A 25,457-nucleotide genomic window follows, 5' to 3' on the forward strand; every position below is an offset into this window, starting at 1 on the left:
CTGATCCATGCATGCCTGGTTTCTGCCTTGTCTTCTGTTCCTGACTCCTGGTTCCAGTGCTCCCAATCCTTGCCTCTGGTACCTGCTTGCTCCTCTTCCCTTCAGATTGGACTCTTGGCTCTGACCATCTGCCTGGTAATTCAACTCCGCTTGACTTCTGCCTGCTCCGACCTTCTGCCTGGCTCCTCATCTCTGCTTGGTCATCACCGGTCCTGATCACAGGATCAGAATCACAGGCAGATTCAGAAGCAAGGCTCCAGGATCCTGCGGCATCTAGAAAGAGGCCGTGGAAGAGAGAGGTTTTTATTTTGAGGCCAAAGAATCCCAGTAAAATAAAGGCACAGTATAAAGAACAGATTGGGCCACACGAGTGGTACAAGAGAACAGCAAGGTGCTGCACCTGGGAAGAGGCAGAGCACAAGCAGTGGACTGAGCAGAAGCAGCAAGAATGGCAGCAACACAGCAAGGTGCTGAGGAAAAATGGTTTGCTAAAGGTATCTCACTACTTCTCCCATTTCTTCAGCCTGTCCTTCAGGAACTGACTCATTTGAAACAATATTTAAATTTTAGCAAATTTTTCTTAGCTGCTACATCTACCAGTAATTAGAGATGTGAATCGGAACCAGAATCGGATCCGATTTCAGTTCCGATTCACATCTCTATAGATGTGAATCAGAACCAGAATCGGATCCGATATCAGTTCCGATTCACATCTCTACCAGTAATCTAGTCAAATCCACTTTCACAAATCCTGAACCCTGATCATTACTGCAAAGCCTCCCTTCCAACACCTGAACATATATCAGCTTGCCATCATCTCCGTCCCTGACTTGATCCCAAATGTATATAGAAAGCCCTCATGGACCTGTCCTACAGTGTTATCTAATGGTTCATAATGGTGTTTAAACAGCAAGGCTCTCACATCCCACCTGCTGGTGATGGTTGGAATATGCCACAGTGGCAAGGAATCATTCCAGATTGATGAAAAGAGGCTGGGAGTTTCAGAACAAACTTCATCAATGCCGCTTCTGAATTTGGAGGATGGTTTGGGATAGGGGAGAACTCACATTCATGTGTAGGGAGTTGTTGAGGTTAGACTTTATGAGGGTAGAGTCTTCATGAGAGATCTGACTATATTGGATTTTTTTCCTTCAATCAGGGTTCTTCTAGGAAAAAGTATTTATTTATTATCAATTATCTGCCTTTTTGTAACAAAATTCACTCTAACTGGCTTGAATAGGTGGCTTATATGCTGGGATGCCTCATTTGGTAGACTGACAGGATGAAATCCATCATGCAAACCAGCTCTTTCCCATTCTCCTGGTTAATACAGAGTTTTTGAGACATGGAAATGTTTTACTTTGTGGCCTTGCTCATTTTTTTTCTTTTATAAAATTTATAACTCACCTATCAAAAGTTTCTAGGTGATGCACAATGCAATACTCATAAGAATATAAGAATAAAAACAAACAGGACCCAATAAATAATCAGAACAATATCAAATGTTGTATACCCTCTAAAAGACTTCATTTTAACTGTCATAAAAACAATGTAGTAAATTCATTGCTAAGCAGTGTTTCAGTGTGCGGGTAAACATTTTGATCTGCACACTAAGAAAATTTAGCTTGAGTTTTGTACCCACCACCAAAACAGGCAAACAATACATTGAAAATTGTTGTCATTGACAGATCCTTCCCAGTCATCCAGTCTAGAAATTTAGTCATGCAGAGGTCAGTTTTCAAAGGAAACAGTGCATTTCTTAGGCAGTCACATTTTGGCTCTCGAAATTTAGTTGAGTTTTTTCAGAACTTAGCCATTTACACAGGAAAGGAAGTGGAACTGTGGCAGAGGGAGTGAGATGGGTGGTGCCAGGGCCAGGTGTGGTCTGTGCAAAAGGGCAGGACCATAGCTGGGTGTGAACTCTCTCTATTAAACACATACACACACACACACACACACACACACATATACTCCAAACACATTCTTCAAACCGTTAACATGCTTGATGAACACTGATAGGTAAAGGATGGCTGAAGGTTGGAGATGCAAGATCACTGGGATAAGGAGGAGAAGGCGGATAGAGAGAATGGGGCTCTCTCTAACCCCTTACTCCTCTCTGTTCTGGTGATTCTGATCCTCTATCACCAGCCCCCCATACATTTCACAGTAGTCCTTGTTCCCCACCCATCTCCCCAGTAGTCCTAATGCCTCTAACTTCTATCCCTAGGGAATGTCAAGCCCCTTCTCTCCCTGGGAAATTCTGGGACTTGGAATTCAAAAGCATGGCCTACTCTTTGCCTCCTTGAAGATGGAAGGAAGGCAACATGCCACATATTCTCTTCTCTCTCCCTATCCCAGCAAACCCAATTCTATCTTTTTCTCTCCTTCACGCATTCTCCTCCCCCTCCAATCACTTCACTCATAGGCTGCCTCCCACTCTGATCACCTCATGTACATCTCATAGTCCCTCCAATCTCTTCACTCACAACCTGCAGCACCTTAGATCTCATCATTCACACTTTTTCCCCCTCACATCCCATTACCCGATCTCCTTCCCCTCTTACTGATCTCTTCGCTCCTTCCCCACAGTCCCTCATTCACTGTCTTGGTGCTGTCATCCTCACTAATGTGGTCACCAGTATCAAGTCCTGCATTGCGGCATGATAAGCAGGAAGCCAACACACCCAGGAAAGGCAGAGAAGCAGTCAGGTTGACAGGCATTCCCCCCACATTTTTTTTACCTTGGATGTTGTCTCTCACAGACTCAAATTGTGCAGGGAAAATGCACAAAAATCAAAGCCATGTGGCTGTCCTTGTCACATTGTAAGCAGCTTTTCTCTGCTTTCTCCAAGGCCTGGGAGGCCATAAATCATCCATGCAACTTGTTGCGCTGAAGGTGGACCCTTGGCCTGGTGCAGGATTGGTAAGGCCCTCTGGGCGAACCCAGAGAGTGCCTGCTACCAGGGGGCAGAGCACTCGAGGAGACAGAGGCTAGCTGAACTTCGCCAATAACAGTCCGGGGTCTCCGTGGGTTGAGCCCTTGAATTTCAGGACCACCTGGAGTTAGGTAGGCCTCGATGGGTCTCCCAGAGAGATAACGGATAGGTGTACCCACCACGAGTAGAGAAGTGCGGCTGTCGTGGAATAGGCCAGCTAGACCGGGATTAGAGATACTGGGGACCACAGGTACAATCCAATAACAGAAGGTCCTCCGAGCAGAGTAGGCAGTACCTATGGGGCAGATTTTAAAGGGTTATGCACGTAACCCTTTAAAAAAAACCCTGCGTGCCCTGAGCCCATTTTGCATAGGCTCGGTGGTGCACGCAAGCCCCAGGATGCAAGTATGTCCCGGGGCTTGCAAAAATGGGCGGGGAATGGGTGGTCTGGGGAGGTCCGGGGCAGGGTGGGGGCGTGGCCAGACCCTCCAGGCACAGTGGCCATTTGCTGCTGTGTCCGGGATCGCTGGCCGGCTGTCGGCTGGCATGCGTAACTTACCCGACAAAGGTAAGGGGGGGGGGTTCTAGGTAGAGCTGGGGGGTGGGGAAGGGAGGGGAAGGAGGGGGGAGTCAGAAGGAAAGTTCCCCCAAGGCCGCTCCGATTTCGGAGCGGCCTTGGAGGGAACGCAGTACGGCTGCGCGGCTTAGCGCATGCAAGTTGCACAATTCTACACCCCCTTGCGTGCGCTGACCCTGTATTTTATAACATGCGTTCGGCAGCACGCACATGTTATAAAATCGAGCGTAGATTTGTTCACGCCGGGTTGCACAAACAAATCTACGCCCGCACACACCTTTTAAAATTTGGCCCTATGCATCTAGCTCGTGGCTGGCCATGATGAGCGTCAAGGCAGGTGGACCTGGCAGTCTCAGGAGTAGCGAAGAGGGTATCAGAGTGTAGCACGAGGGTCAAAGCCAGGATAATTCATCCGAGGTAGTCAGCCAAAGCAAGGATCAGTTCCAGTGGTCAATCAATATGTTGTCAGACAGGCAGTGGTCAGTTCCGGGCAGCAGGCAAAGACTGGTCAGACAGGCAGGGGTCAGTACTGGGCATCAGTCCAAGAAGGTACTACCTAGGTAGGGACACAGGAAAGACCACGGAATGCAGGAACACTGGAGCAGGCAAGGAACACAGAAACACTGGAACACATAGGATACGCAAGAACACTAGAACAGGCAAGGAACACTGGAACACACAGAAAACGCAGGAACACTGGAAAGGCAAGGAACACTGGAACAAACAGGAACACAGGAACAAGCAGGGAATGCAGGAAATTCTCCTTTCACAATATGAAGCAATCCCCAGTAGGGAGATGCTCATCCACCATCTGCTGGAGATGGAGAATACTGGCAGGCTGATGTCACTGCAGGGGTATAAATACTACAGGTGTGAATCGTGTGATCGATCATCTTAACGGTCGATTTTGGCTGGGGGGGGGGGAGGGAAATCGGATCGTCGTGTTTTGTTTTGTTTTGAAATCGTTAAAAATCGTAAATTGGGGGAGGGCGGGAAAACCGGCACACCAAAAAAACCCTAACACCCACCCCGAACCTTTAAAACAAACCCCCACCCTCCCGAACCCCCCAAAAATGTTTTAAATGACCTGGGGTCCTGGCGTGATGATCCCGGCGCAATGTCCAGCTCTCTGCCCACGGCTGCTGTGAAGAGAAATGGCGCCGGTGGCCCTTTGCCCTTATCATGTGACAGGGCAAAGGTAGCGCCGGTGCCATTTTGATTCCTAGCTCCCGACGTCACGCGTCCAGGAGATCGCTCCCGGACCCCCGCTGGACCCCCAGGGACTTTTGGCCAGCTTGGGGGGGCCTCCTGACCCCCACAAGACTTGCCAAAAGTCCATCGGGGGTCCGGGAATGACCTCTTGCATTCGAGCTGTATTGCAAAATGGCGCCGGCCGTATGGCTTGTGCCATTTTGCAATACGGCAATACGGCCATACGGCCGGCGCCATTTTGCAATACGGCTCGAGTGCAAGAGGTCATTCCCGGACCCCCGCTGGACATTTGGCGTCTTTTGGGGGTAGGAGGCCCCCCCAAGCTGGCCAAAAGTCCCTGGGGATCCAGCGGGGGTCCGGGAGCGATCTCCTGGACGCGTGACGTCGGGAGCTAGGAATCAAAATGGCGCCGGCGCTACATTTGCTCTGTCACATGATAAGGGCAAAGGGCCACCGGCGCCATTTCTCTTCACAGCAGCCATGGGCAGAGAGCGGGACATCGTGCCGGGATCATCGCGCAGAGACCCCAGGTCATTTAAAACATTTTGGGGGGCTTCGGGAAGGTGGGGGTTTGTTTTAAAGGTTCGGGGTGGGTGTTAGGGTCTTTTGGTGTGCCAGTTTTCCCGCCCCCTATTTAACGATACAATACAAATGCCCCTGACGTAAATCGTGGGCATTTGTATTGTATCGTGCACTCTAACGATTTTGGACGATTTTAAAATTATCTGACGATAATTTTAATCGTTCAAAAATGATTCACATCCCTAATAAATACTGTGATGTCAGTTTGCTCCATCTCCATCTGCTGGTATTTATTTATTTATTTTATTTATTATTTTTATATATCGACATTCGATCTCAATTGAGATATCACATCGGTTTACATTCAGGTACTGTAGGTATTTATCTCCAGAGGGCTTACAATCTTATTATAACCCACTTTTTCTGGATTCATCTGACCGGACGTTAAGAAATGATAAATTATTCTATTTCTTGCTTTGCTTCAAATCAAATAATTTCTATAGCTCTCTGTTATTAACAAATACTTTTCTGTTCCCTTCAGATCAGTTATGGAGCCCTGGATCCCAGCCTCAGTGACAGGGTTCAGTTCCCTTCCTTTTACCAGACTGTACCTGATGAAAGATTTCAGTATGAAGCAATAATTCAATTACTGAAGCACTTTGGCTGGACCTGGGTTGGGATCGTGGCATCGAATGATGTCAGCAATGTGAGAGCCAGTGAGGAGCTGAGGAATGAGATTATCAGGAGTGGTGCCTGTGTTGACTTTTTAGTAATTCTCAATGATAAAGATCTCAGAACATTCACCACAGCTGTTGAAGTAATAGCAAATACAGCAGCAAATGTAATTATTGTTTTCAGTACATATTATACTTTTTACGGCTTATTGTATGACCTACGGTCACTTTCAATGTCTGGGAAAGTTTGGATTTCCTCAGCTACATTAATAATTGATACAAATGCTTTGATGACAATTGATTTGTATCCATTCAATGGTTCTTTGATGATCTCAATTAAGAAAGGAGAAATTCCTGGATTTAAGAACTTCATATACAGTATCACTCAGTCAAAAATGCTGCATCTTAATCTGCTTTCTGAGTTCTTGTTCGAGCAATTTCGGTGTAAGCCCGTCAATATTCCTCAGGATGAGCTAAAAAAGGTTATTTCTCCATGCACTGATGAAGATGATTTCAGATATCTCGATGAAAGACTATTTGATGTGAATAATTTTAGATTCACATACAGTGTTTACATTGCTGTATATTCAGTAGCTCATGCTTTACATAACCTGTTCTCACCCAAAATGCAACAGAGGGAGTTTGCTCAAACATCAAGTCTGATGCAGAATATTCACCCATGGCAGGTAAGCAAAGCATGTGTTGCATTAAGTGCAATGTGGGGTAGATTTTAAAAGAAGCGCGATCAGCCTACTTTTGCTTGCGCATCAGACTCAAGCAAAAGTACACTGGATTTTAGTAGATACGCGCGGAGCCGTGCGTATCCACTAAAATCCTGGATCGGCGCGCGCAAGGCTATCGATTTTGTATAGCCTGCGCGCGCCGAGCCGTGCTGCCTCCTCCCGTTCCCTCCAAGGCCACTCCGAAATCGGAGCGGCCTCAGAGGGAACTTTCCTTTGCCCTCCCCTCACCTTACCCTCCCTTCCCCTACCTAACCCACCCACCCGGCCCTGTCTACACCCCCCCCTTACCTTTGTCGGGGGATTTACGCCTCCCGGAGGGAGACGTAAATCCCCGCGCGCCAGCGGGCCTGCTGCGCGCCGGGCCGCGACCTGGGGGCGGGTACGGAGGGCGCGGCCACGCCCCCGGGCCATAGCCACGCCCCGTACCCGCCCCCAAAACGCTGCCGACACGCCCCCGAAACGCCGCGACGACCGGGCCCGCCCCCGACACGCCCCCCTCCGAAAACCCCGGGACGTACGCGAGTCCCGGGGTCTGCGCGCGCCGGTAAGCCTATGTAAAATAGGCTTACCGGCGCGCAGGGCCCTGCTCGCCTAAATCCGCCCGGTTTTGGGCGGATTTAGGCGAGCAGGGCTCTGAAAATCTACCCCTGTGTGTATTAAACACAGATATGGATTTGGTTTGTCCTCTATTCATCAAGCTATGACACTGATGGCACAGACAGGACTGGGTGGTGCACATACTTAGACCCACCGGGGAAAGCAGTGAGAAAGGGATGCAATGCAGGGACTTTCCTACCTCAGCATAACTTTATTCCAGGCTGGGCAGGAGGTGACTCAGTGGCTTTGTCTGCATTTGCTGTAGTCTTGGCCTTTGAGGGAGGCAGAAGCAAATGTGGGGAAGGAGATAAAAGTCTGCAGCAGAAGCACAGCAGAGGAAAACAGAACGAGAATGAGGGGGAAATGCAAGACAGGATTGAAACGGGATGGGAAGAGGAGAGCGCTGCACCAATGTGTCTATGGGGGGAGGGGAGAGAAGAAGGCACTGGAGTGTGGAGTGGAGGAGGAGAGTGAGAGCAGTATTCTGGGCTGGACTGGTGTGGATCATGTACACTAAGTATGGAAGAAATAAACTCAGCTTGTATTCAATGGGGGATGACTCAGAACCAACCTCAGGACATATTTCTTCACGGAGAGGGTGGTGGATGCCTGGAATGCCCTTCTAGGGGCAGTGCTAAAGAATAATTCAAAGGGGCATGGGATTAGCACTGTGTATTGCTATAGGCTAGAGGATGGACAGGAGGGAGAAGGTGCATGAGGGTGACTTGCTGGTGCAGTGGTTACTACTCTAACAGAAGGTTTGGGGAATTGGGGATTACAACCCATAAAACTTCACTCAGTAAAAGAGCTCTTTCCACCGCTGGACCTAAACTCTGGAACTCTCTCCCTCCTGACCTGAGATTGGAACAATCAACACCCACCTTTAAAAAGCGACTCAAGACTTGGCTGTTTAATCAAGCATTCTCCTTATCCCAATAACTTTTCTTAAACTTTTCAACAATCGACCTCAGGCCCAACTCATTCAATTCCGAATTTATCCTCCTATATTATATTGTATTTAAATTGTACTCTCCTTGCTCCATTGACGTTATTTATTGCTCTCACTAAGTTATTTTATTTATTTCCAAGTTAAATCTTCCCTGTTCTCTGTAAGACATAATTCTATATTCTGTCAATTTTTATTGTTACAATGTAAACCGAATTGATTAGTAACTTTGTTACTAGAACTTCGGTATATAAAACTGTTAAATAAAATAAATAAATACTACCCTTAACCAAAAAGCCGTGAAGCTTTCATGCACCTGCAACATTGCTCTCCACTTCAAATGGCAGAGGGAAAAGGGGAAGTGGATTCAGACCACAACCAATGAGGGCCACAAATTTTATGGTCTGGGGAACTGATAAGCACGGGGATAACCTGCATGGAGCAGTAGTTACCTCCCTTAACAGAGGTCATGGGATTACATCCCTTAAATAATAAGTCTTGATGCTTTTGATGCAACTGTAACTTCACTTTCCAATTTGATGGTGGGAGGGGAAGGGAAGAGGAATTGGATTTAGAAGACAACCAACACGGCCCTGACTTGAACGCTCTGGGATACTGATTCACAGATATAAAGGAAAAAACACAGGACTGATACAGTGGCCAAGTTTATAAACAAAGCTCGTCAAGCAGTCTAAATTTTCAGGAAGGCTCATCACTTAGTAAAAGAGAAATATGCGAGTAACCTGAATGGTGTGGCAAATAGTAATACAACCATAAGAAGCTTGCTGAGCAGACTGGAGGGACCACTTAGTCCTTTTCTGCCATCATTACTATATTACTATGTTACTATAGATTCCATCAACCCCATTTCCAAAATCAAATTATTAGGTAGAGAACAAAAATGTATTTCATGACCATGGGGAGTGCACATACAAATGTGAAAAACCTATAGAACACTACTCATCAAAATCAAAGCATTTAATTTTTAAATTAAAAAGAAAACTGCTCATAGAGCAAAACCTCATGCAACAACCATCTTAATAAGGTGCTCCTAACCACAAAAAGAGTGAAAAAGACTTGATCATCTAAAAAATGTGTTCTGGCCACAATGGCAGACTTAAGTATAATCATTACAAGCCAAAAACCACTCCTGCTGCCCAAGTCTATAAATGTGCACTAAACAAAATTTGAATTTATAATTTGTAAGAGCAATCAATTCCCTAGATTTTGGTTCAAAATTTCAAAACAATGCTTGCACAATCCCAAACTTTAGCAGCTCCTCAGTTAGTACATCTTACTATCAATCATGTAGAGCAGTTCTTATATTTTAAAGGCCACTCCTTAACCACTGTAACATTTATATCATTTACTTACAACCATTCCCCTTCAGAGAGCCTCTGTTTCACTCTGTTTGAGCTTCCTCAGGGGGTTATTATCCAGAAAGTTGCATTTATCATGAACACCAAAGCTGCAGTCCTTCCTATCATTGGTCAGATTAAAATGCAACCAAACATTTCTTAGCATTTGACAGTAAGTCTTAGCAATCACCTCCCGAATGGCTGAAACTCCTTCTGTAAAATAAAAACAAACACTTAAGTAGCAGACTTCATACTATAAGTCACTTGAGAAATCACCCAATTCTTTTAAATATGACAGTTTCCAAACATGGCCATCATGTTCAGAAGTCAGACTTTCCAAGTGACTCATGAAGTCTGCTACCAAGCAGTTGCATAGGCCGGATGCTGTGCCTTCACCTAAGATTAGGGTAAGATGATGGGACCGGGCCCATAGGTACAGTCCAAATTCCGGTTTCTCGATCTAGACCCAGACCCGATGCTGGGGTCTGAGCCTAGGCAAAGGCCCAGTGCTGTCACCTAGGGGTGTGCATTCGTTTTGAACGCATATGTAAAACGCAACTTATTATTTTTTTTAACTTAAAAAAAGTGATGATGCGCAACGCATCACGATTTTCAACTTATTCAACATAGCTACGTTGAATACGTTGAACCTAAATAAACACTTAAACCCCACACCCTCCTGACCCCCCCAAGACTTACCAAAACTCCCTGGTTGTCCAGCGGGGACTCAGGAAGCCATCGCTGTATTCCTTTGCGAGGAGCACGTGACGTCGGCGTCACGTCGGAGTGACGCGGACGTCACGTGTTTCTCCGCGCCTCCGCTCCCGGACCCCCGTTGGACCCAACCGGAACTTTTGGCCAGCTTGGGGGGGCCTCCTGACCCCCCCAAGCTGGCCAAAAGTTCCGGTTGGGGTCAGGAGGCCCCCCCAAGCTGGCCAAAAGTTCCGGTTGGGTCCAACGGGGGTCCGGGAGCGGAGGCGCGGAGAAACACGTGACGTCCGCGTCACTCCGACGTGACGCCGACGTCACGTGCTCCTCGCAAAGGAATACAGCGATGGCTTCCTGACTCCCCGCTGGACCACCAGGGAGTTTTGGTAAGTCTTGGGGGGGGGGATTAAGGAGGGTGAGGGGTTTAAATTTTTATTTAGGGAACCGGTGAACGTATGGACAGACCCTCAACTTATGGAATTCTCCATATGTCCATATTGAACGAAATCGACCCTCACCTTCAACTTATCAACGCAAACTTTTTGTCTGCACATCCCTACTGTCACCTGGCCTGAAGTCTGGGTCCCAGCACCTAAGCCTTGGACTGGAAGCAAAGGCCCTGCCCAGAAGCCTGGTCTCGGGGCCAGGACCTCAGCCTAGGCTAAGGCCCATGAATGTCACCAGGACCTAGCCTGGTTTAGACAGGTAGGTCTTGGCCTAGGCCCAAATCCAAGCCCTGGCCCAAAGGCCAGAAGGCAGGCTGCAGAGTGCCTCTTCTTTCTTCTTAAAATGGCTCTCTCCTTATCTGGGAGGATTTGGTAGGGAAATAGAGAATGGAGTTTGGTGGGAGAATGGAGGAATGGAGAACTCAAACCTAAACAGGCATCAAACAAAAGAAAAGAAGAGTAAAAAACAAAACAAAAAAATTACAATTTTATTTTTGCTTAGGGCATCCCTAATAGGAAAGTGCATTAATTCCATATGATTGCTGAAACTGAATGAATGAGGCCATTTTTGGTTCAAGCCAAATGTAATGAACTGGAAATGGCCTCTCATGAAAACTTTAAAACATTTTCACACATTTTTGTGTTTCTGTGGTTAGAAATGTTTTTTTTTTAAAAAGTGCTTTCTGAAAACAAGAAGACCCACATCTTACCCCAACAGAAGTCTCAGGGCCCAGGCATTGCTCAGCTGGGGCCTCTCTTTGCTACTCTGACCCTCCTTCCTCCCACCAAAAGATTACTCAGGGTGCAGAGCTTCCTCGGTCCTTCTGACCTCACAACCCTTCCAAAAATCATCGCGGATGCAGGATGGGGCCTTACCAGTTCCCACTGACCCCTTCCATGGGGTGTTGATGGTTGTAAAGAAAAGGCATAATTTTCACTGGCTCCTGCCCAGTTTCCGTTTTTTTAAATGGCGGCTCCAGCCCCCATGAGTAGCACCGAAGTGATGTCACTTCCACGCATGCCTTATGTTTTTCTGATGCCACCATTTTTTAAAAGACTGTGACAGGAGGGAGTGGGGAGGCATTGCTTCTACTCTTTTAAAATTACTGAGGCCCCACCAAATTTTCTTCTAATTATTTCTTTTATAAGTACAGTGGATACACAGAACACTGCCAATACCTTCCCCCAGCTGTTGTACATCTGTGAAAATATCCCCCTGGCTTGGATAAGATATATAGATGCCTAGGATTTGTTCATCTCAGCAGGTGAGTGATCAGCTACAAGCAGGTGAATTTTTGAAACAGTGACCATGGTTTTAGGACTCTAAAACGTGAGTGGCTACAAAGGTGGAGAAAGGGAAGGGAGACAAAGTAGAAGCTTGGAACTGATGTTCAGATCTAGGCCCCTAACTCAGATCTAGATACATTAAGCCACCATTTTTATTTTTTTGCAAAGGGGGTTCCACTATCATGGGAAGGGGGGAGGCGTGATAGTGGAGCCCTCCAGTGAAAAAATTGTACAGCTCTATGGCACATTTTTTTGAATTATGGCCAAACACTGTGGGACAAAATAATGCAGTGAGCCAACAACATCAAGGGACCACCATCACCTTAAAGGGCCATTAACTAAAAAGTAAAACAATGCTGTGACTAAAGAAAAAGTTGTGACAAACCAATGTAAATCGGGCCACTTACACAGTGCTAAGCAATCAACAATATATTCAAAGGGGAACCAATCGGTTCGCTCACTGTGAAGATATGTATTTCTATATGTTTCTCATGATATTTTATCGCCTGTATTATGAGTGCTTATACAAATCTTTTATCACCTACACGTCTAGTGGGGTTAAAATCTCTCAATGTTCGAAAAAAAAATTTTTTTTAAAGAAGTTGGTTGGGGTTTCATATAATCGTGTAGGCAACCCTGCCTCTTGTGAGCATATTATAATCATAAACCTGCCAACCTCCTCCTATTCTTCGACATCCAGATGAGGCAAAGGCAAAAACACAGCTATTCTTCACGGAATACGCACATTTGAAGTTATTGAAGAAGATGAATCAATCAAGGAAAACTCTTTGAGACTGAGGCACCACTGTGCAACTTCAAGGGAAATATTTGAAATTTGTATATTTACATCGTAATCCGTATAAAAAGACGGTTAGACACCACTTGCCGGTACAACCCCTGAGGAAGGACGCTGGTTGTCTGAAACATGTACATGTTGTGATTTTAATACATCTTAAGGGTGATAGAATGGACATAGAGTTTCTTTCATGTTGAAAGAGCGTGATTTCAAGTATATAAGAGACTTATATCACACCCAACAGTGTAGGAGCGGTGGTGAAGTGACATTTCAAAACAACCCGGGAACACTTCTTGGAGTATTATCAAAGACGTCCTTTGAGGTCTATATATTTTTGCTGGATGTCCCACATATTTTGAATGAAGAAAGTTGTTGACAACGACATTTACAAACATTTTTTCTTGTTGCATATACACATAAAAAAATAGGAGGAGGTTGGCAGGTTTATGATTATAATATGCACACAAGAGGCAGGGTTGCCTACACGATTATATGAAACCCCAACCAACTTCTTTAAAAAATTTGTTTTCGAACATTGAGAGATTTTAACCCCAGTAGACGTGTAGGTGATAAAAGATTTGTATAAGCACTCATAATACAGGCGATAAAATATCATGAGAAACATATAGAAATACATTGTTATGAATGCCGCCCGCGGGGTTCCCCCCCCCCGCAAGCAGACACACTCACCCTCGCTGATCTTCGCCGAGGCGGCAGGACGACGCCCTCGGCCTTCCCACGTGGCCTGGAGGCCGCCCTGGACTGTCCGCTCCGCGGCCGGAACTGTGGCCTTCCACGGGGTCTGGGACGCCCCCGACGTCATCTGGATCTTCGCGGCGTTCAGGCCGCAGCCCCGGGCTGGATTGGCGGCAGGTGCCGCTGCCGACATCTGGCTCCGCCTCCCTGCCTTCTTCCTACTTCTTCTGCGTCTTACGCGAAGTCGCTGTGCAGGCCGCTGTCCAGGGTCCTGCACAGCCCTGCTCCTGCTCCTCTAGGCGCGCGGCCGCGTCTCTTCATGATATTTAAAGGGCCAGACACAGGAAGTGTCTGGGCCCCACCTGAATGACTGTTTCCTGCCTGAGCCCTATATAGGGCTGCTTCGCTCATTCTGCTTCGCCTTGCATCTTGTTCAGTCTTCACCCTGGAGGCTCCTGCCTGCCAGGGTCTATGTAAGGTCTTCTTCCGGAGCTCCACACCTTGATCTCTTCGTTCCATGTTCCATGACGTGCCTGAGGTCCATGTCCAGGTTTCTTTGCCTTCGTCCTGGTGTTCCTGCCTTCCTGATGTTCCTGCCTTCACTCAGCCTCGTCCTTGCTCTGGAGCCTTCTGGTACCGGAAGGCAGGGGGATCCCCAGATGTAGTTCCTGGGTGGACTAGGCTGCCGGTGGACGGTTGTCCTGTGCTCCTGAGCCGTGAAGCCTGATGTGTCTTCCTGTGCTGTCCCGCTCCCCTCGTGGTCCGTGACCAGCCTTGGGGCTGTGTAGGGCGCGTAACGGACAGGGTGGTCCACGACTCAGTCCCGCGGGTGGCCTGAGTAGGGCGCCCTGAGAGACAGTGCCAATGTCCTTGCCTTGTGTCTTGCCTTGATGCCATGTGTCTTCGTCTGCCTTATCCAGCCATGTGTCTTGCCTCGGATGCCGTCTGCATCATCCCAGCCATGAATCCTCGTCTTGGATGCCGTCTGCATCAACCTTGTCAAGTGTCTCGTCTGCGATGCCGTCTGCATCGATCCTGGTGTATCCACAGCCCTGATGTCCCGTCTTCTGCCAAGTGTCTTCGTGCCATGTTATGCCGTTGCATCAATCTCCATGTCTTCATGTCAAGGCCCGTCTGCCATCAACCTCAGGCCAGGCCTGCTGCTCCATGCTGCTCGTAGCAGGTCCGAAAGGGCCCGGAATGGTCGGGGTACCATTCACCTTCCAACATCCTCGGATGTTTGGCCATGGGAGCTTGCCAGCCTGGCAGAGGGTAGAGTGTCCAGCCACGCGGAGCCACCGTCAACCCTTGGTTCGGCCCTGGACGGCCGGGGTCGGGCCGAGGCCCATGGGCACATGAAAACCACCGGTACATAACATACATATCTTCACAGTGAGTGAACCGATTGGATCCCCTTTGTATATATTGTTAAAGAAAAAGTTGAGCAGGGTTCAGGTTATGTCAGCACAATTTTGAAAAATCTCATCAACTAGGCAGGGTCGTAGGGGGCACGAGTGTTAGGGGGCGTGCCAGCCCCAACAGGAGACCATATTCATTCTTTCAAGGGGCAGGGGTTACGGGGGGGGGGGGGGGGGGGTTAAGTGGATGGAAGTACCTGTCAGCATGGAAGCGTGGATCGTATTCAGAAACCTAGGAATAAATAGATTACTGTGGCTCTGGCAGAATAAGGGTTGTGAAAGACACTCATTATCCCCATAGTTATCCTTACAATGCCATATAGATACTTTTAATTCCTGACTCAAAGTCTGGGGTATGGAAAATGGTTTTGGATATATTGGAGGCTGGCCGCTTGGCAATAGCGATCATAATATGACATTCCAGTGGGAGCACTGAGAGGAGAGGATCACCTTGCTGGTGGCTGAAAGGAATCAATAAGTTTTTGCTTGGGACATTGTCTTTTTTAAAAGTATTGGGGCAAAGTTAACTATTTGTGAATATTATTTAGTGTGTTTGTGCTTTTAATAGTAAGGCAGCGAATAACTCGTTAGACTGTTTGTATTTTTATATAGTAAGTCAGTAAGGCACCTAGTAAGCAGTAGTTAGTGTGTTTATTTTTAAAAAGTTTGTAAGGTAGCTAGTGAGCAGAACTGAGTGTATTGAAAAAAAAAAAGTAGCCAGAAGCTAGAAATAAGCGAGGAGCAGTCTATACCTAAGTAAAAAGGTTAAAAAGTTCAGTTCAGTTACTCACCTTGGAAAGGTGTTTTGAGGTAGTGAGATTTGGTTTGATTAGGTACCAAGATTTGTTAATCAAGAGAGCAGTGAATCACTCTGGCTGACTTAATGAAGTTAGACTGTTTGTATAGTGGAAAGTGTTCTAAACATCAAAATCACAGAACATATAGAAAGACATGGTTTAATGGAACAAAGTCAGCATGGCTTTAACCAAGGCAATTCTTGCCTCACAAAACTGCTTCACATTTTGAAGGAGTTAATTAACATGTGGATAAAGGTGAACTGGTAGATCACCTTTATCCACATGTTAATCCACATCGAGTACACTACATCTGGTAGATGTAGTGTACTCGATTTTCAGAAAGCGTTTGACAAAGTTCCTCATGAGAGGCTTCCAGAAAAAGTAAAAAGTCATGGGATAGGAGGCGATGTCCTTTCGTGGATTACAAACTGGCTAAAAGACAGGAAACAGAGAGTAGAATTAAATGGACAATTTTCTCAGTGGAAGGGAGTGAGCAGTGGAATACCTCAGGGATCTGTATTGGGACCCTTACTTTTCAATATATTTATAAATGATCTGGAAAGAAATACGACGAGTGAGATATTCAAATTTGCAGATGATACAAAATTGTTCAGAGTAGTTAAATCACAAGCAGATTGTGATAAATTGCAGGAAGACCTTGTGAGACTGGAAAATTGGGCATCCAAATGGCAGATGAAATTTAATGTGGATAAGTGCAAGGTGATGCATGTAGGGAAAAATAACCCATGCTATAATTACACGATGTTGGGTTCCATATTAGGTGCTACAACCCAAGAAAGAGATCTAGGTGTCATAGTGGATAACACATTGAAATCGTTGGTTCAGTGTGTTGTGGCAGTCAAAAAAGCAAACAAAATGTTGGGAATTATTAGAAAGGGCATGGTAAATAAAACAGAAAATATCATAATGCCTCTGTATCGCTCCAAGGTGAGACCACACCTTGAATACTGTGTACAATTTTGGTCACCACAACTCAAAAAAGATATAATTGCAATGGAGAAGGTACAGAGAAGGGCTACCAAGATGATAAGGGGATTGGAATAGCTCCTCTATGAGGAAAAACTAAAGAGAACATAAGAACATAAGAATATGCCATACTGGGTCAGACCAAGGGTCCATCAAGCCCAGCATCCTGTTTCCAACAGTGGCCAATCCAGGCCATAAGAACCTGGCAAGTACCCAAAAACTAAGTCTATTCTGTTGTGGTCTGCACCGCTTCCTCTCTTCCGTGCCTGACCAGTGCCTACCTTCGCGGCTGGAGACGCCGCGCTCCGCGACCCCAGGATCCCAGAACGCCGATGGCTCCACGTGGCGTCCGTCATTTCCTGCCTGTTTCACCGTGGCCTCGCGTGCGCGCGAGTGCGCTCACGTTGTGCGTCCAGCACCCGGAAGTCGAGCCCCGCCTGCGATGATGACGCCATGCACCCAGGACGATTTAACCGGCGTCCGGACGCCGTCTCATCGCCTTGCAACGAGGTTCACTACTGCCTTGTAGTTCTGAGTTGCGCTTCGTCTACACTGTGTTCCTGTCACTGACCTTGGATTGCCTTGACTACGCTTTGCCTGCTGCCTGCCTCTGACCCTGGTTTGTTCCTGACTATGCTTTGCCTGCTGCCTGCCTTTGACCCTGGTTTGTTCCTGACTACGCTTTGCCCGCTGCCTGCCTCTGACCCTCCTTTGTTCCCGACTATGTTTGCCTGCCGCCTACCCTGATCTTGGCCTGTTCCTGTTTGCTCAGCCTGCTGCCTGCCACTGATCTCGGCTCGTCTCTGGTTCTGCTTAAGCCTTCAACTTGCTCCAGTTCCTGCTTGCTACGGAGTCCGTTCCAGGTTACAGCTTGCATCAGCTCCTGCTTGTCACAGACTTTGTTTCAGGCTACGCCTGCTCCTGTTCCTGCTTGCCAAAGAGACTCTGTTACTTTCCTCCACCTGCCTCAGCATCCGCTCTACCGTGGACCTTTGGACTTCCTTGCTCTCATCCTGGCTTGTTGCCACTCCTGTCACTGGACTCTCTCTATTGCCCAAGTCCCAAGGTGCCAGAACCCTACAGGCTCCTCCTGGGGGGTTTCTGGTTCCCGGGTGAACACCTCAAGCCTCTGGCTCCGCCTCCCGGCCTACCCTGTCACTCGAGGTTGGCCGGCCCAAGGGTCCACTACTTCGCCTGCAGTAGCAGGCTGCAACATATTCAATGTTACCGTTGCTAGTAATAGCAGTGGCTATTTTCTAAGTCAACTTAATTAATAGCAGGTAATGGACTTCTCCTCCAAGAACTTATCCAATCCTTTTTTAAACACAGCTATACTAACTGCACTAACCACATCCTCTGGCAACAAATTCCGGAGTTTAATTGTGCGTTGAGTGAAAAAGAACTTTCTCCGACTAGTTTTAAATGTGCCACATGCTAACTTCATGGAGTGCCCCCTAGTCTTTCTATTATCCAAAAGAGTAAATAACCGATTCACATCTATCCATTCTAGACCTCTCATAATTTTAAACACCTCTATCATATCCCCCCTCAGCCATCTCTTTTCCAAACTGATAAGTCCTAACCTCTTTAGTCTTTCCTCATAGGGGCGCTGTTCCATTCCTCTTATCATTTTGGTAGCCCTTCTCTGTACCTTCTCCATTGCAATTATATCTTTTTTGAGATGTGGCGACCAGAATTGTACACAGTATTCAAGGTGCGGTCTCACCATGGAGTGATACAGAGGCATTATGACATTTTCCGTTTTATTCACCAATCCCTTTCTAATAATTCCCAACATTCTGTTTGCTTTTTTGACTACCGCAGCACACTGAACCAATGATTTCAATGTGTTATCCACTATGACGCCTAGATCTCTTTCTTGGGTTGTAGCACCTAATACGGAACCTAACATTTTCTAACTATAGCATGGGTTATTTTTCCCTATATGCATCACTTTGCTCTTATCCACATTAAATTGCATCTGCCATTTTGATGCCCAATTTTCCAGTCTCACAAGGTCTTCCTGCAATTTATCACAATCTGCTTGTGATTTAGCTACTCTGAACAATGTTGTATAATCTGCAAATTTGATGATTTCACTCGTCGTATTTCTTTCCAGATCATGTATAAATATATTGAAAAGTAAGGGTCCCAATACAGATCCCTGCGGCACTCCACTGCCCACTTCCTTCCACTGAGAAAATTGTCTTCTGGTCTTGGTCCTCCTCCAGGCTACAGACTTCGCTGTGGGCCTCCCCCAGCAGCTCTTCAACGTCTCTTAGCTGGCCCAAGGGTCCACGACACAACAATTCCTTCCCACTGAAAAATATTTCTTTTTGTACATTTTTTATATCTATGAGGCATTTGAATATCTCTTAGGGATGGTTTAAAACAAATGTGTAAAATGCAACAAATGAGTCCATGTTTGTTTCATTCATGCACCCCCAAAATTAATGAAGGGTGCCTAAGAATTTAAACAAAAATTATCTCATTTGTTTATGATACCCACTCATACCTATTGCTCATTCAAGTGTAGGGCTGTGATTATTCTAGGACAACCTACAACAGGGGTGGGCAATTCCGGTCCTCGAGGGCCGCAAACCAGTCGGGTTTTCAGGATATCCCTAATGAATATGCATGAAAAGAGATCTGCATACAGCTGAGGCAGAGTGCATACACATCTCTTTCATGCATATTCATTAGGGATATCCTGAAAACCTGACTGGTTTGTGGCCCTCGAGGACCGGAATTGCCCACCCCTGACCTACAACATTCTCCTCTCCATCTCCATTTTAGTTTGAGGGGATCTCTATTCCTATATCCCAAAGTGTCATTCTTGATCCCAGGCTATCTATGGCCCCAAATTAAACCTGTTGTCAGGAATTCTTTCATTAAGATAAAAATCCTGCATCACTTAAAACCTTTTTAGAACCCCTTCTCCCCAATTTTTGCACTGGGCTTCAGCATTGATTCTTCCTAACCTAGACTACTGTAATTTATTCTGTGTTGGTCTTCCACAGAACAGATTTTGTCCACTTCAAGTCATTCAAATCTCTACTTCTTGCTTACTCACTGGAACCCCTGTCTGTGATCACAATTCTTTGGTTCTCAGATCCTTGCATTGGTTGCCAGTATAATAGAGGCTTTGATACAAAACAGAAGTCACAATCCATTATTTACTTTATAAAGTTTCTTCCCCACTCCTGGTCACTCTCTTTCTTCTTCCAATCAGTTCTTGTTAGACGTCCCTGCTCCTAATTCAGTCCGCAGTTTCCAGTCCCAAGCGATGCAAGTCACTTCCAACAAGTTCTCAGGCTCACCAGGGACTAAAAAAGCTTTAAGAAACTTCTGAAATCTTAACCTGTTTAATGAAGCCTTTGCTGCTCTTTGTTAGTTTATTTCTCTAGTTCCATCTGATATTCTTGGATAGTTTGCACTATAAGAGACAACGTGATTGTATATTGTGTTTGTTGTTAATATAACACTTATTTCTAAGGTGTTTTGTGTCCTGCTCCGAAATTTGTTGGAGGGGTGGGTAACACATATTTTGAAATAAAATAAAAAATAAAACAATAGCAACCAATTCTTGCCTGTGTGACATAGCAGCCGTGTCAGAGCTGAGGCAGTAAAAGTGGTAGGAGGGCAAATCATGATGAAGCATTTTATAATCAGCCTTACCAATAGCTTCCATCTGCATCAAGTAACAGTGACTTAGTCCTACTGTGAAGACTGAACCTGTTCCAAGGAAATCCATTTGCTTTGTTTCATTTAGCAGAGAAGGATGCCTATTCAGATGCTCTTTGAGAGTTTAAAAATGTTTTATAAAGTAAGCTTTGGCACTGGTAAAGGGATTTTCTGATCTTTTTTGCTATTGTCAGAGTCACTGGCACTGCTTCCTGTGTTCACTGGGGGAAGGGCAGGAATGGGGTGGAGACTGATGCAGTGCCAGTGATTGTTCTGTCTCTATCTGATGCAGCAGTGAAGTCAGGCAGGGTGATTATTTGCAGACTGATTGAAGGGAAGAGAAGCACAGCTTCTCCAGCATTCTTGGTTCTGTTTCTAACTCAATGTTTGACATCTTTAGGTTTAACAACCAGCTTTAAAACTGCAAATGATTGATTAGACCGGAAGACCTCATCAGCTGTTGAGGGACTTTGTCAGGCTTGCAGATGCGGTTATAAAAAGCACAAAGTTATTTTTTGCCTAAAGATAGATTATTCCTGGCTTTTGTTTATAGAGGAAGTAGTGATATCCTTTATTATTGTTTAGGCTTCCCTTTTTCTTTGATTACTGCTTGGGAACTTATAGGCTCTTTTTTCCTGACAGAGACCTGGATTTATCAAAATGTGATAAGTATTGCATGTGATAGAAAGGGGGTGTGTTTTATGCTAATATACAGTTTTTTGCTATTTGTGCTAATTATGTATATGAAGAGCTAAGTTAGTGCAAATCGTGATAACATTTTCAGACTTTGCAAAAGATGGCATACCTGTTGTATTTCCTGCATACAACCACTGGGGGGTGGGAGGGGGAGAGAAGAGAGAGACAGAGACTAGCCATAATGCCCTCTTCCTAGATGTACTCTCTACCTGGGTAACATCAAGCTAGGTGGAGAGAACATTGAACAAATCTCATCTTTGGGTGAGTTTCCTCTCTCCTTAGGTCATCAAATCTTCACAAGAGACCACTGTTCTGTTTGTACATCTCACATTGAATGTCTAAGTGGCCCCTAATCCCCTACACTAATACCTAAATCTCACCTTGAGTTACTATGTGGGCCTCCCATAGGGATACAAATACTTATCTAGGGAGAGGGCTAGTCTCTCTCTCTCTCTCATCTTCTAAAACAGGCCTTTCAGGAGACATCACACAGCTTAACACTACTGAAGAAGGTTTAGCTAAGTCTGTGTAATAGCACTTTGCAGACTGGCACACCCATAACTCCTCCTCTTTTTCAAATTTGCATCACCATGCAGTAAGGGCTTATTGCATGTGATTAGCCCTTAACGCATGCAAAAACGCCTTAGCGCATTTTGATAAATTACCCCCAGACAGATGTAAGCCATCTTTGACAATGAGCTTTTTATTGTACCATACATGGCCCCAACCCCCAATATATACAAAACTTTGTTACTTACACCAGGATTTGAGCCATACATTGAAGTTATTAATAGGGGTGTTACTCGTGTGATCGATCGTCTTAACGATCGATTTTGGCTGGGGGGGGGGGGGGAGGGAAATCTGATCGTCGTGTTTTTTTATTTTTTTAAATCGTTAAAAATCGTAAATCGGGGGAGGGCGGGAAAACCGGCACACCAAAAAACCCCTAAAACCCACCCCAAACCTTTAAAACAAATCCCCTACCCTCCCGAACCCCCCCCCAAATGTTTTAAATTACCTGGGGTCCAGTGGGGGGGTCGCGACGCGATCTCCAGCTCTCTCTGGCCACGGCTGCGTTAAGAGAAATGGCGCCGGTGGCCCTTTGCCCTTATCATGTGACAGGGCAAAGGTAGCGCCGGCGCCATTTTGGTTCCTGGCTCCCGACGTCACACGTGCAGGAGATCGCCCCCGGACCCCCGCTGGACCCCCCAGGGACTTTTGGACAGCTTGGGGGGGCCTCCTGACCCCCACAAGACTTGCCAAAAGTCCAGCGGGGGTCCGGGAACGACCTCCTGCACGCGGGCCATATTGCCAATCTTCAAAATGGTGCCGGCGAGTCTTGTGGGGGGTCAGGAGGCCCCCCCCAAGCTGTCCAAAAGTCCCTGGGGGTCCAGCGGGGGTCCGGGGGTGATCTCCTGCACGTGTGACGTCGGGAGCCAGGAACCAAAATAGCGCCGGCGCTACCTTTGCCCTGTCACATGATAAGGGCAAAGGGCCACCGGAGCCATATCTCTTAACGCAGTCGTGCCCAGAGAGAGCTGGAGATCGTGTCGGGACCCCCCCACTGGACCCCAGGTAATTTAAAACATTTTGGGGGGGTTCGGGAGGGTGGGGGATTTGTTTTAAAGGTTCAGGGTGGGTTTTAGGGTTTTTTTTGGTGTGCCGGTTTTCCCGCGCCCTATTTAACGATACAATACAAATGCCCCTGACGATAAATTGGGGGCATTTGTATTGTATCGTGCACTCTAACGATTTTGGATGATTTTAAAATTATATGACGATAATTTTAATCGTTCAAAAATGATTCACATCCCTAGTTATTAATATGAATTAGCCTCTCCTTCCCCTTTCCATGAACAGGTAACACTTCTGAACATAAGAACATAAGAACATAAGAAAATGCCATACTGGGTCAGACCAAGGGTCCATCAAGCCCAGCATCCTGTTCCCAACAGTGGCCAATCCAGGCCACAAGAACCTGGCAAGTACCCAAAAACTAAGTCTATTCCATGTAACCATTGCTAATGGCAGTGGCTATTCTCTAAGTGAACCTAATAGCAGGTAATGGACTTCTCCTCCAAGAACTTATCCAATCCTTTTTTAAACACAGCTATACTACCTGCACGAACCACATTCTCTGGCAACAAATTCCAGAGTTTAATTGTGCGTTGAGTAAAAAAGAACTTTCTCCGATTAGTTTTAAATGTGCCCCATGCTAACTTCATGGAGTGTCCCCTAGTCCTTCTACTATCCGAAAGAGTAAATAACCGATTCACATCTACCCGTTCTAGACCTCTCATGATTTTAAACACCTCTATCATATCCCCCCTCAGTCGTCTCTTCTCCAAGCTGAAAAGTCCTAATCTCTTTAGTCTTTCCTCATAGGGGAGTTGTTCCATTCCCCTTATCATTTTGGTAGCCCTTCTCTGTACCTTCTCCATCGCAATTATATCTTTTTTGAGATGCGGCGACCAGAATTGTACACAGTATTCAAGGTGCGGTCTCACCATGGAGCGATACAGAGGCATTATGACATTTTCCGTTTTATTCATCATTCCTTTTCTAATAATTCCCAACATTCTGTTTGCTTTTTTGACTGCCGCAGCACACTGAACCGACGATTTCAATGTGTTATCCACTATGACACCTAGATCTCTTTCTTGGGTTGTAGCACCTAATATGGAACCCAACATCGTGTAATTATAGCATGGGTTATTTTTCCCTATATGCATCACCTTGCACTTTTCCACATTAAATTTCATCTGCCATTTGGATGCCCAATTTTCCAGTCTCACAAGGTCTTCCTGCAATTTATCACAATCTGCTTGTGATTTAACTACTCTGCACAATTTTGTGTCATCTGCAAATTTGATTATCTCACTCGTCGTATTTCTTTCCAGATCATTTATAAATATATTGAACAGTAAGGGTCCCAATACAGATCCCTGAGGCACTCCACTGTCCACTCCCTTCCACTGAGAAAATTGCCCATTTAATCCTACTCTCTGTTTCCTGTCTTTTAGCCAGTTTGCAATCCACGAAAGGACATCGCCACCTATCCCATGACTTTTTACTTTTCCTAGAAGCCTCTCATGAGGAACTTTGTCAAACGCCTTCTGAAAATCCAAGTATACTATATCTACCGGTTCACCTTTATCCACATGTTATTAACTCCTTCAAAAAAGTGAAGCAGATTTGTGAGGCAAGACTTGCCCTGGGTAAAGCCATGCTGACTTTGTTCCATTAAACCATGTCTTTCTATATGTTCTGTGATTTTGATGTTTAGAACACTTTCCACTATTTTTCCTGGCACTGAAGTCAGGCTAACCGGTCTGTAGTTTCCCGGATCGCCCCTGGAGCCCTTTTTAAATATTGGGGTTACATTTGCTATCCTCCAGTCTTCAGGTACAATGGATGATTTTAATGATAAGTTACAAATTTTACTAATAGCTCTGAAATTTCATTTTTAGTTCCTTCAGAACTCTGGGGTGTATACCATCCGGTCCAGGTGATTTACTACTCTTCAGTTTGTCAATCAGGCCTACCACATCTTCTAGGTTCACCGTGATTTGATTCAGTCCATCATTGTTGCCATGTGACTAATCTGCTTCGCTAGAGACTGGAAATCTCTCTGTACAGTTTGGATGCTGTTTCTAGCAAGGTCGTTGGTTCCTAAATGTATGATAATATGAACTTTACAGTCTTTGCTTTCTTCTTTGATCGCTTTGACTATCTGAATACACTTCTGCCGGCCAATGATCCTGGAAGGCTTTCAACTGTAGTATTTCCCTTGAAAAGAGTTCCCAAATTAGTACCTCTGATGACAGTCACCCAGCACAATGAGCTTTTTCGTTTGGTTATTGATTGTATTATGGAATTTCTGTATGCATTGGGTTTCTTCTTTCCTTTCAGATACCTCTTCAATCTCTTTCACAAGAGCTTCTTCATTATCTAATACAGAGGTGTTTTGTACTTGCGTCACTTGAAAGAGCATGTGTCTCCGCATCACAGGTCTTATTATACCAGAGCCTACTGTAATCCCGTTGTTTTTGGGGTTCATTAATGTAATATGTGAGTGTGTGTGTGTGTGTGGGGGGGAATACATATGGGTTGAACAGTTGTGAAGAATGGGTGTTTGTGAGTCACAGTTCTTTTTCTTCCTGAGCCCACTGTAAATCCCTTTTTCCTTGACTTTTAGTTTTTCTGTGGTAAGGGGAATTAATTCCTAAATACTGTAAAGTGGGTGAAACTTTCTTTATTGCAGCTAATTCAGCTTTAACTTCAGAGAACTTCTTTTTCAAGGAAGAGAGTTCTGAACAAATGAGGCAAGCCCTAAGTTTCCAGATGATTTTCCTCAAAATAAAGGCTCCACAATAG

The 25,457-nt window shown here is 45.7% G+C and overlaps 1 protein-coding gene across 1 annotated transcript in view; it reads left to right on the top strand.

Moving 5' to 3' along the window:
• Positions 1–25,457, top strand: part of LOC115077730 (vomeronasal type-2 receptor 26-like) — a 103,805-nt gene that overhangs the window by 22,994 nt on the left and 55,354 nt on the right. Inside the window, exon 2 of the mRNA XM_029580017.1 lies at positions 5,789–6,088. Coding sequence (XP_029435877.1) covers positions 5,789–6,088 — 300 coding nt within the window. The remainder of the gene's footprint in view (positions 1–5,788; positions 6,089–25,457) is intronic.

This window comes from Rhinatrema bivittatum, chromosome 16 (assembly GCF_901001135.1).
Source record: "Rhinatrema bivittatum chromosome 16, aRhiBiv1.1, whole genome shotgun sequence".
Lineage (NCBI taxonomy): Eukaryota > Metazoa > Chordata > Amphibia > Gymnophiona > Rhinatrematidae > Rhinatrema > Rhinatrema bivittatum.